At 44.3% G+C, this 12,829-nt stretch overlaps 1 protein-coding gene across 1 annotated transcript in view; it reads right to left on the minus strand.

Moving 5' to 3' along the window:
* Positions 1–7,075: 7,075 nt before the first annotated feature.
* SPMIP3 (sperm microtubule inner protein 3) overlaps positions 7,076–12,829 on the minus strand; it is a 59,874-nt gene continuing 54,120 nt past the window's right edge. Inside the window, exon 4 of the mRNA XM_078646902.1 lies at positions 7,076–7,453. Within this exon, the coding sequence (XP_078503028.1) occupies positions 7,398–7,453 (56 nt within the window). The 3' untranslated portion in view covers positions 7,076–7,397. The remainder of the gene's footprint in view (positions 7,454–12,829) is intronic.

The raw sequence follows: 12,829 nt of genomic DNA on the forward strand, positions 1-12,829 counted from the left end.
GCTCTGCAAGCTCCCAGCTGACCGGAGGACATGAGGCGGTGCACACGTGCAGTGCGACCGGCCTCGTCACCAATGTAGTGCAACGGGACCTCGTGGGTGAAGGCCGCAACAGCTCTAAAAAAATTACGCCACACTAGTATGTTATTGCTGGCCAGAAGACCCCAGGCAGTGTTCTTGACGTTTGTTTCCCCTCTTGTGTCGAGTCCGCCCCGAGGGGTGTATGGATGCGTGTGTATGCGATACATTGTTGAGGAGAGCCCGGGTGGCTCTCTACACGTCCCTCATTTTACGTTACTCTACGCCCTGAAGGACGAGTATGAGTAATCGAGGCATTAATTGCTTCACATGTATAAGAACAAAAAATCTTTTGAAGCAGCGTACCCTGGATAAAAACGACTGTATAACTATGTATGAAACTAAACGCCCACTCTTACCAGATTAAAAAAAAAGTGGCGTTCTATTAAAAATTGTTAAATGTAAAAAAAGCTGACACCGTAAAACGCTCTCCTTATTTTGAGCCTACATGAATACCATTAAATTCTGGGCTTCCTGACATTTACATGCACGCAGTTTAGGTGAAAAATGCTGTTTTTGGTCATGATTTAATGGGAAGGTTCTGGCTTCATAAATATTTGTTGTAAATATTATTCAACTTTTCTCAGAACATTTATTGTCTGTTTACCGTAGCCGCCGAAGGGCAGATTCTGCGCACAGAAGATTTATCTGGGGCTCTTTGGAGTACAGCACATGAGAAGCAGTGCTGGGGCATACGCTGGGGACAGGGCCTGTGTGTGAAGCCACAGAGATGAGCATTAAACTCCGCCGTGACGCTGCAGCCGAGAGACCAATGGAAAGGCCATGCATGGGAGAACCCGCACTGCCATAAGGTAAATAAATTACAGCTCCCTGCTGAATACACCGTGCACCTTGTGGGCACCTGGGGGCAGAACTGTGCCAGCACTTTACTTACAAAAGGGAAGCACTGCAGGTGCCCAGCCTCAAGCAGAGCTCTAGTGGTGAACATATGTGGGATTTGCCCCTCTTCCTTTTCAGATACAAGTAAAGTTTATGACTGGATTAAGTGCACACCTGAGTGCCTCCAGAGCATCTGCCATGGATTACACATACAGGGCAGTTCCGGATTACCAAACATGCAAAGTAAGCACTACTCCTTTTAGGGGTGGCGACAACGGAACAAAATACAACTTAAATCAAAATACAACTTAAAGTACATAAACCAGAGACATGAGATTCACATAACAGTTTGGGCCATATGTAGGTAAATACTATTTACCAATTCTAAAATACTGAATTTTACCGATTCGGCATTTCAGAATCGGTAAATGGTATGTGGGTATTGATTCGGTAAATTTTACCGAATCGGTAAAATTCGGTAAATACCGATTCAGTATTTACCGATTCGGTATTCCCCATTCATTCCTATGGGCCTGGAGGCCCTTAGGAATGAATGGGAATTACCAATTTGGTAAATATCGAATTGGTAATAGGGGGAAGACTTACAAGGGTGGCAGGGTGTTACAGTGACACCCTGTTGCACCCCTGAATATTGCATGGGTGCACATGTGGCACACATACATGCCCTAAGGGCATGTATGTCTGCCACATGGCACTTTTGGAAAAGCACAAATTTGCATTTTCACAGGTTTTCGATATTTACCACCAACTTGTAGTTGGTGGCAAACAACGAATCCTTAGATGAAAAATGCACTCATTTGAGCGCTCCCTACAGTACGGATTCGGTAATTTACCGAATCGGTATTTAAGAATTCGGTAATTTACCGATCGGTAAAATTCGGTAAATACCGATTCAGTATTTACCGATTCGGTATTCCCCATTCATTCCTATGGGCCTGGAGGCCCTTAGGAATGAATGGGAATTACCAATTTGGTAAATATCGAATTGGTAATAGGGGGAAGACTTACAAGGGTGGCAGGGTGTTACAGTGACACCCTGTTGCACCCCTGAATATTGCATGGGTGCACATGTGGCACACATACATGCCCTAAGGGCATGTATGTCTGCCACATGGCACTTTTGGAAAAGCACAAATTTGCATTTTCACAGGTTTTCGATATTTACCACCAACTTGTAGTTGGTGGCAAACAACGAATCCTTAGATGAAAAATGCACTCATTTGAGCGCTCCCTACAGTACGGATTCGGTAATTTACCGAATCGGTATTTAAGAATTCGGTAATTTACCGATTCTTTAAATTACCGATTCTGTAAATTACTGAATTCTTAAATTTGGCCCCTACATCTCAATAGCCTAATATCAGTCGGTAACGGCCGAAATTCGGGAATTTCGGCCGTTACCGACTGGTATTGGGCTACCTACATCTGGCCCTTTGTCTTTTAAAAGCTCATCTTCTGGCACCTGTCAGTTTGTTATAAAAAAACCTGTGCATTGGGTTTTAGGAGATCATTTGCGAGGGGGGGGGGCAAAATGTTAACTGCCAAGGGGCATCCATAGGGTTTAATCCAGCACTGATACAGGGACACCTTGGGCTCACTTCATCTCCTTCAATTGTTCAATGACATCATGTCACACTGGGATCCCACTTCAGGAAACTACTAGTTATTGGTTCCAGTTCCTCCAATCATTCACAGTGATCTTTAGTAGTGCTTAGTTGCCCAGCATATTGCCAAGGGGATTCCTCTAGCTCATCCTTTCCCAGTAGTGGTAACAATAGATGCCAGTTGGGCTGAGAGGGGAGGGTTCTCCAGGAGTTCTGACCGTTCATGGCTTTTGGGTAGTGAAAGAGACGAAGAGCTCTTCCAATTGGAAGAAACTAGTATCACTATTCAAAGCCTTGACGCCCTTTGACCCCTGAGATTTGGACAGGCAGTTCGGATTCGGACAGGCAGTCAGTTGACTTGGGCTTATGTAAATGCTGTGGGGGGAACCAGAATTCTGAGTTGCAGCCTCTTAGCTAAGCAGACACTTCTTTTGGGCAGAATCAAATCTCCTGTCTACTTCAGAAGTTTATCTTCTGGGGATGGGGAATGGGTGTGCAGATTGGTTGAGCGGAATTTTTCTAATGTCAGGTGCCCTCTTTCTCCATCCGCTCGTGTTCCTTTCCATCCAGAGGAGGTTCGGAACATTTAGTTACTTTGTATCATTTCCGAATATTGTTTGGCCTTGGTTATGGTCTCTTCCTCCATCCACTGGAAGCCTTAGCAATAGATGCAATGTCTGTCCAGTGGCCCAGGGGGCTCTTGTATGCCTTTCCCCCATTTTCTTTGTTGTGCAGGGTTTAATAGAAGATCAGAGAAGATCATGCGGATGTTCACCTGATTGCGCCTGCCTGGCCCCAGAAGCCATGATTTCCTCTGCTGTAGCAGATGGCAGAGCTCTTCCCTTGGACCTTTCCAATTCATCCATCTATCCTCAGGTCTCTGAATCTGCCAGAATGGTCTCTTCAGTGCCGGTACCCTTATCTATCCTATAGTCCAGGCGCTCTTGCACTCTTAAGAGTCATGTTAGACACTGGAAGAATTTTAGTTCTTGGTGTGTTTCCAGAAACCTTCGGTTATTATCATATGAGGGGCTAGGATCCCTGACTTACTGAGGGCTGTCTTTTATCTGGGCTTGGCTGCCTCCTCTTGTAGAAGTCAGAAGGATACCATTGGAACAATCAGAGGATCCAATCTCCTTTATTTCGATTTGTTAGCCGACTGTCTGCTGATTTTCTTTAAGGTGTCCAGTGATCCACTCTTCTGTCCTTCCTTGGGATTTACCTTTTTTTCTGCATAGTGGCCAGGTTGATCCTTTGAACGTTTAGATTGCACTCCTTTAAAGTTTTTAACTTTCAATATTTTTATCTTGGTGGCTATATCTTCTGGGTGTAGGGTGGGGTAAACCGGTGCCCTATTGCCCCACTCTCCGTCTATTAGATTTTTTTCAGCTAAGGTACTACTTAGGCCCGATTCTTCCTTTTGGACTAAGATTTTGTTCCATGTTTCATGTGTCTCAGCCTTTGGTATACCTATTGTCTTTCTCGATCTTACGATAGAAGTAGAGGTCCTCTGGCAGTCTCTAGATTTGCATACAGTCTATCTCGATCTTACTATAGAAGTAGAGGTCCTCTGGCAGTCTCTAGATTTGCATACAGATTTAGCTATTTATTTAGATATAACTTATTTTAGGCAGGTGGATTTCCTTTTTTGTCACTTTTGGTTTAGCAAATAAGGGTCATCGTCCTTCTACAGCTACCCTCAGCCAGTGGGTCAAATGGATTATTGCTGATTTACCAGAAAGCAGAAGTGTATCTTCTTTTTCAGGTTCAGGTCTTTCTACAATAAACATTTCGACATTTTGGGCAGCTTTTGGAACTGCCACTATTAAGGACATATGTGCTGTTACCACCTGGGATTCTCCTAATACCTTTATTTCTCATTACAGGTTATTTATGGGAAACCAATAAATAACTCTTTTGGTTTTGTTTTACAGTTTTGAAGTGATGTATTTAAAAAAAAAATAGAAAGGGATTAGAAAACTCCTATTGTTGCTTGGGTACTTTCTCAAGAAGCAATTACTAAGAATGGCTGGACGGGTGAGGAGGCAATGCATCTATTACTTACTGGTAATCTTGATCACTCAGAGTCCTAGTCCTCCTCGTCCCAGGTCAATTTCTCTTCCGCCCCTCCCCGAATAACCATGTTCTGACGTATACATTTTGACTTGGTGTTCAGGAGGGTGAATGGGCTAGTCCATCATTTATCCTAATCGGTGGAGGAGGGGCCAAACCGGTTCCCGGCTCGGTCTGTCTGGTTGATTGACTTTTTGGTATTTTTATAAATATTGGTGAACACTGTACATGTAAGAGACAGAGCCTCAAGAGGTAAGGACTGGGATGATAAGGACTAGGACTCGAACTAATGAAGATTACTAGTATGTTACTGAAGCAGGTGCTCAGTCTCAAGCAGCGCTCTAGGGACAAATGTACAGCCATAGTGGTTTTCGGCACACAAATGCACCTCACATGCTTCACGACTGGTGAGCACCACACCATCCCAGCAGCACTCAACACACAGGTACCATTGCAGGGGTGGGATGGAGGAAACAGACACTGAGATGGATAGAAGATGGGGGGCATGGCACATGTAAGGGACACTTTGACAAAAGGACTACATGGCAGAGGGGTGGAGGAAGGGTGTTGTTGGAGTGAAGGGGGAGCAGCAGGAGGGAGAAAACAGTCACTGCAGTGACCCGATGCAGCTGGTCCAGGGGCAGACAGAGCGGAGGGGCCTCCTTTTTTATAAATGAAAATAATAGCAACAATTGCATTATACTATGAATTAACAGCAATGTGTGTATGAACTACTTTTTTAAGCAGTTCTCCTCCTCGAAATGCCATTGGCTGATACCAGTGCTGATGAACAACTCTGAAAGCAAATGTGTAAGCTAAGCTGGATCACAGTAGTCAATGGCTAAAAAGGGCCAACCAAAAGCCCCTTTCTGTATCTAGAGTATGCCTATGTGTGTGATGTGTTTTGTTTCATGTTGTATGGTATGTAATGGTGTGTGAAGACATGAGCACTTGCCAGACAGCTAAAGATGTTTTCCGGCAAGACCTAAAAGAGAAAAGAAAATCAGTATATTTTGGTTTTCCAGGATGTTGAGGGACAACAAGAGGTTTGCCATACAGCAGGAAGAAAGCTGAGGAAGCCAACACAGAGGATTATAAACCAACTCTCAGGGAATACTTTAGTGCTATTTAGATAGCCAAAGCTAATGTTTTCACTCAGAATTTATAAACGAAAATAGGTCAGTGTGCATTTTGTTACAGGTGCCATCCAGGCAGTACACTTAAATATCACATAAATAAAACTAAAATGGGCTGTAGATTTTCAATTTTAAGAAAAGTGTCAAGAAGGCGTTCCAGCTATGCAAATACACACATATGCTTCAAGCAGTAGTTTGGCTTCGGGACTTTCATGGTGGGACTTTTTTTCTCAACCCTCAGATTTTGTGGAAGGAATGGTGACTGGAGCACAAACCAGCTCTTGCAATTCAGTTTTACCAGTCCTGGGGGTGGGGTGCTAGTGAGAAACACTGCTACTGCTTTTAGTACAGGGGGCGATATTGCAGCTCTGTTGCAAAACCGGCCACCGGTAACAAAATGGCCCCCACCAAACTAAAAATGGCCCCCACCCTTCTGGCCCACTGGGAAAACACCCGGTGCCCGCTATGGCCAGTCTGGCCCTGAATGGTGATCTCTGAGATTTAGTTTTGATCAATTGCATTATGTTTTGCCTCAGAAGAATGTTGAGCTTGCAATAAAGTTGGCGTGTCGAGATGATTGCAAACAATCTGAAACACACTTTGCTTTTTAGCAGCACCTCATTCAGAAGAATACTGATTACTAGACTTCTAAAGCCCCTATATACTATATGTCTGGTCTCTAATGTAGCCTTAAAGCCAGCCTGCTGCCAAGGCCTATACTTGTAGTTAAATGCCCTAAACTCGAGTTACAGGTATAACGAGGGAGAGAGCCTTTAACAACTGGTAAAGCTCAAGGCAGAAGAGCTGTATGGCTCTTAAAGCATTCCACCAACTGAGGGTAGAATGTTCTAAATGAAAAAGGGAGAAATAGAAAGACAAACATTGGAAAATAGTAGCAGAAAGCTTATAGCAGCCATTTTTAGAAGAACCGCTTTATTGTCTTCAAAGAAACTCTCAACATTTCAATATTTGATAATATGTGTTAATTAATACCCTGCTCAATATAACTCATTTGATTGACCTCAGGAGGATGATCGTCTAAGTCTACTTGCTAAGAATAGAACCTGCAATCTTCAGCTTGCAGACAAATTGCTGTAATGAATGTGTTAATCCACTCAGCTGCATGGGGCATTTGCATAAACGTTTGTCTATGTCATACGGTGAATCAGTATCACTAGTCCTTAAGGTAAGAGCAAGTACTTTGAAAATAGTTTTACAATTTAGTCATCAATCGATTTGTATTGGAAAATGTAACATTCATCTATTTCAATCAATGACTAATACTAAAAGTACTTTATTTAAATAATAATTGAGATTAGGCGCAAACAGGATGTTAGCATCTTATGTTTATTAGAGGATAAATGATTTACAGGACGCTAAAAGGGTGACTTAAGAATGGATGGAGGCGGCGATACACCCATCACAAATATTGCTGTTCGTTAAATTCTCAATACATAAGTACCAGGCGATCGTTGCATTTGTAAAACTGTCTGATTGCTTTGCGTCTAGTAGAATTAGGCTTTTGAAGAAAACACGAAGGCTTGTCTTTTTTGTAATTTTTATTTCGTGGGTGTTTCAAGAACATCCTGGGAGCCCCGGGAACCAAGGAGATGTGCATCCCTGATTGTTCTCATCTTGCCCTGGCTGGTTACTTCTTGAGAGGTCCACTATGTGTCACAGGCGTGTACTTAACATAATCGTTTTCTGGAAGAAAAAAAGAAGCATGTGTCATTAAAATCAGTGTTTTTGTTATATCTTTTAATCCCAGTTTAAACCCAGTTTTTTTTTTTTTTGTGAAAACCTTTATTGATTCGATCAAAGCAGTACAAGCGCAGGCCTACAACCACAGAGGCCGGCCGCAAACTCAGGAAATATAAGCAGAAGCATTGCACATGTTTACGGCTCAAGGAGTAATCACGGTGTAATCATAATACATGGTTGTAGGCACCACGAAGCACAAGGATGGAAGAGGTTTCATTTTTTATAGTTTTGAAGAAGTAGCTGTGGCTATATCATCGAAGGCATCACACTACACGATAAACAAGAAGAGACGGGAGGGGCGTATCCCTCCACGCAATCGGGAATCGGTGATGAGCAATACGGCCTAAAACACACTACGCCCGCCGGAGGCAGGCCAGTAGTAAAGGTCAAACAATGGCAAGCAATTTAGCGAAAGCATCATCCGAAAAACCCACCCTTCCGAGACAATAAAATAGAGGCAAGTGCAGATGCCCGACAGAGAAAAGGATGAAAGAAGGAGATACAGCCAACCCTACTAAGAAAGGAAGAGAGAAAGGGACCATAGAACAAAACAAACTAAAATAACAAAACCCCCCCAACACCCGCCACCCTACATCACCGTAATGGCTATGGCCTACCCCACTAACAGCGTGCCTGTCGCCCCAGAATTACCCTAAAGAAAGGAAAATAAAAGATAAAGAAAGAGGGGAGAACAATAAAACACACTCCCGGTCTCCTTAACCCCCCGCCATTAGCGACCTCCCCAGGACATATTATCCACTAGTAAGAGCAAGTATTGACCCCCTACAAGGGGAGGACATCATCAAAAAACTGCCCGACTCCCATTAGAATAAAAGGTACATTTCTGGCATAAATCACAAAGCACGGCTAACTCCAAAAAAGTCAAAAATCAACCCTGACCAGTACGGTTCTTTACAAACGCCCAAGTGGCCCGAGCCACGGACATCAAGGTAGTCGAAGCGTCCAGAACAATTTGGGGCCGCAGAATCGGGTTGAAGATAGGAAACAAAATGGCGACATCCGAAAATACGACAACAAAGGATGATGAAAGGGAAGGGCGATTCTCTCCGAAAGTCACTGAAAAACTGTCCATGTCGCTCACAGCCTTTAGCGACGATGTTTCGCCAAACAGGAATCCGGTATGGAAAGCCAACAACGTTCGTGGGTGCGCCATCTACGAGGCCAGAGCCATAAAAATGGGATAAAGCAGGTTTCCGCTCGAGGACCTCGGAAGGACATGCAGGATATTCCTCGGGAACCATAGCTCACTGATAACTGGTCGGAACATCGTTGTCCGGTCTCAAGCAAACAGTATCCAGCGTTACAGACATTTGTTGGTACGTGACAACAAAGTGAGAGTGGAGCGCCCCAATGGCGGCCATTACGGACCTCAACGATGGCGCGCCGTCCGTCCCCTCCACCTCCGTCCCCCGAGACGAAGCAGGACTCGGGCCACGGAACACCGTCGAGGCACAGGCACACACTGAGCTGGCAATAACAGCGGGTGCTTTCACAGCAGGCAGAGACGGCACCTTCGCCACCCGCGGGGGCCAGCCCGTCAACCCCGGCCTCCCAGAAGGGTCTCCGGGCGTCGGACCCCCGACCGTGGCCACCGATATTACTTGCGTCACCGTAGCATGTCCGTCGAGAAGCTGGTTGCTTTATTATCAGCCGGAAGCGGAAAAGTGATCCGAGATCGGGAGACCGGATGCACCCCTGGTCCCACAGCCGCTGTTGTTCACTTCCAGCCCGAATGGGCCAGAAATCGAGGTCCCGGCGGAAGCCCTGGAGCAGGCCGAGGATAGAGCTCGACGTAACTTCGTCTCCCGGTAAGTTAGAAAAACCGGACTTGCACCTCAGTAGTCAGAAAGACTTCATGCGCATGGGAGTCCGGCACGATTGAAGGATAATAGACAGGATATACGAGCTGCCGGCGGAGGTCAGCAGAGCCGGGAGCTTATGCGGCCATCTTGCTTCGTAGCGTAGCTCCTCCCCTAAACCCAGTTTTTAATAAGCGTGACGTGTGGATTTATTTTCACAAATGCTCACTTTATTCTTCTCTGATACTCCCTCCTACGGACCCACACCTGCATGTATAGGCTCCGTGACGTCCCCTGTGAGCCAAACCATAACAGCCTCAAACTGCGGGGAGCAAGGGGATGTCGCAGCATGCATTCTTCAGCCCAAACAATAGCCAACATTGAATCTTGATTCCACCTCATGCCTCTCTCTCTTCACTGATATATTCTCCCTGCCCTTAGCGTTGGTTCATTTTTAATCCCTGCTTTCTCCCTGGTGTACAGTTTTTCCATCTTTCTTTGACTCCGTATTTCCCCCGTGCTGCTTTCATCGCTCTCCTCCTTGATCAAAGTCTGATGATTAAAAATAAGTCTTTTGGCCCTATTAGAGATAGCGCGCACTTTCTCTTAAAACAGGTGCACGGGTTGCAAACAGAGGAAGTGCCCCCTCTTCTATTGAATGCCCTGCCCCCAGGGCCGCTGCGAACATGCGCTGCCTTGGGGGCTGCGCATTCAAGTGAAAAATGGAGCGCCTTTGAAGCAGCCTCTCCGTGTCTCACTGTGCAGGCGGCAACCAGCCTGCATTTTTCAGGGGGATCAGGGATCCCCTTGCAGGTGTGTGCAGTGAGTGACTGCACCCACCTGCAAAGGGGTGTCTGGCAGGTCCATAGGACTCCCGTTGCCCCCTTCCAGAGGGCTGCTATCAGGGGGTGCACTGAAAACTTCTTTGCCTCTGCAACCGCGTCGGTAATGCGGCGCGGGTGCAGACGCAAAGGGATTCCCTCATTTGCAATGGGGCCAGGCCCCTATGCAAATGAGAAAACACCCTGGGGTGATTGCACTGGCGCCATATGTGCATTAGCACTATCTGTATTACAGAAAGGGCCGCACAAGCATCTGCGACCCTTTCTGTGATGACAAAGTGTCCCAGGGCGCGCAAAGCGGGTGCACATGCCTGTTGAGCCCTCAGAGCACTCTTCATAATATGTCTCCTGGTCCCCAAAAAGAATGCTGAAGGACACAACTTGTAACCACCAGCTTGGATTAGGCATTGGTTGTTAGAAAAGTGATTTTAGGAGACCTCGTTGGCAAGGGTAGGCAAATGGATGTGGACACTTTCGGATACACAAGCTGTGTTAGTAAAACAGGAGCAATATGTGAAAGTTACAGCAAGACATCCTACAACAAGCTTCTGGTTGCCTGTGTTAACTGAGCATGTTCAGCCATTTTTCAGTGAGGGTAAAAGTGTTTTCCACTAGTCTGACTGTTCTGTCAGGAGACAAGTGCCACTACACTTATATCAGAATGCTATATGAATATTGAGTTTTAAAAACTGTGTTATCAGAATTTAGTGAACAAAATATCCACGACTACAATATTGTGTCATGAGTATATATTTGCTGTACTTGACTCCACGTGTAAGTACCTTGAAGATATAAATATTTTCAATTTACGTACATGTGGACTTAAGAATAGTACTTACGACTATTCACTTACCTTCACTAATGATTGTAGTTGATATTCTGGCTACAGGAGGTTGGCCGCACTATATTTTTGATATTCTCACATGAAGCCCTTTTATCATCATGTGAACCAGTGCTTTATATGTTAAAAAATAACTGTCTGGGCCCTCATCAGGAGGCCACTGCAGTTTACATCACACATTGCCACTGTACTTACACAACTACTAACCGTCATACTGCTACTAGTGTGACATTTCAGACTCTTCGAGGCTGCAAAGCTTTAAGAATGGATTGGGCCGCAGGTATTAGTTGTTTTAATGTGCATTGAATGAATAACTGTTTCTCTGCTCATCTTTAAATTACACAAAGAGCGCCATCATGTGGCAGTTGTCATAAGTGCAGGTTCTTGAAATTAAGTGCCAATGCCGCAAATTAAGTGCTGGTTCTGAGTACAGGAAACCACTGGCTCAAATTAAGCACTGATGTGAATCTATAATTTAGCTTTTGGCACGAGAGCTTCAGAAATGTTGTACTAATAAAGGGTACATCTCTTAAGATGATTTGGACTTACTTTGATCTTTTTTTACTTTTATATGATTTTATTGAGAATGATCTATATTGATTTGTTACTGAATTTATAATTAAACCTATTAAACTCTGATCTTAAAGTTCAGTGGATTAATGTGAAGCCACATTGGTTGCACTGTATTGAAATGATAACCAGTGATTTGACTCCTCTTACCGCTCACTCTACTAGAAAGACCTATCCCCTCTGGAGAGAAATTGTATAAATGGGCCTAGATTTGAACAATTGGTAGCATTATCAGATGGTTAGTTAGTGAAGTGAAGGGAATTAGAACTTGACCCAAAGAATCTGGATCCCAACGTTGGTGCCCTTAGTCCAGAATTCAGGATTAAAGCATGGAGAACAGACGGAGTTCAGTGACGTGCATTGAAACAGCAGTGAAGGAGGAGTGAGTATTAGTAGGGATGTGTGTGTGAAATGTATGCTTAGCTTGTGGTACAGCATGGATTGTGTGATGTCTGACGGAGATGTTGTGAGAGTCGTGTGAATGTGTTTGTTGAAGTTGTTATCGGTTCCGAGGTGACCTAAGATACCGGGATATATAATAAAAGTGCAGAAGACACTGTGTTGTAATTGTCTGCTAAGGTTTTGTGTTTTTTTTTGTGACACCTTGTTGATGGCCCAATTGAGATAGTGAACTTTGGTATGCAAGATAGAGTTGTAATTGGTGTGGTAGACTTTTTGCGCAGGAGGGAAACTATACTGATTTGGGTGATATCCTACTGGTCGAGGTTTGTATTGTGGATGTGTGTTTGGGTGAGTGATTCTATCCATTCATTTAGTGAAGCAGGCAATTGTTAGTTGTTTTAGTATAAGCAGAAGTGAATGAGAGAAAGTGTGGGAAAGATGGCGAAGGGTGAACCGTTGAGAGGACTGAGAGTGACGTCAAGGTGTGCAGCGCTGGTATAGGTCGATTGGTGTGATGACGTGCTGAGATTGGCTGAGATTGTTCCTTGGATGCTGTACAGTAATTAGTGATTGTTTTGTTGCATAACCTACATTTTGTTTAATTTGTATTTGAATTAAAATTGTTTAAATAAGAGATTGAAAAGATGAGATGTTTTAAAGCAATAAGGTATGATATGAGGAGTTGTAGGTGTGCCTACTAGAATTGGCGAGGAAGAACCACCGAAGGGTACGCCAGCACATTATATGGCGACAAAAGTAGTGCTACATACTAATATTTGGCACAAGATCACAGAGAAAGAAGGCTTGCTGATGTTTCCCCACCATGGTAATTTCAATTTGAGAA

Source organism: Lissotriton helveticus, chromosome 6 (assembly GCF_964261635.1).
Source record: "Lissotriton helveticus chromosome 6, aLisHel1.1, whole genome shotgun sequence".
Lineage (NCBI taxonomy): Eukaryota > Metazoa > Chordata > Amphibia > Caudata > Salamandridae > Lissotriton > Lissotriton helveticus.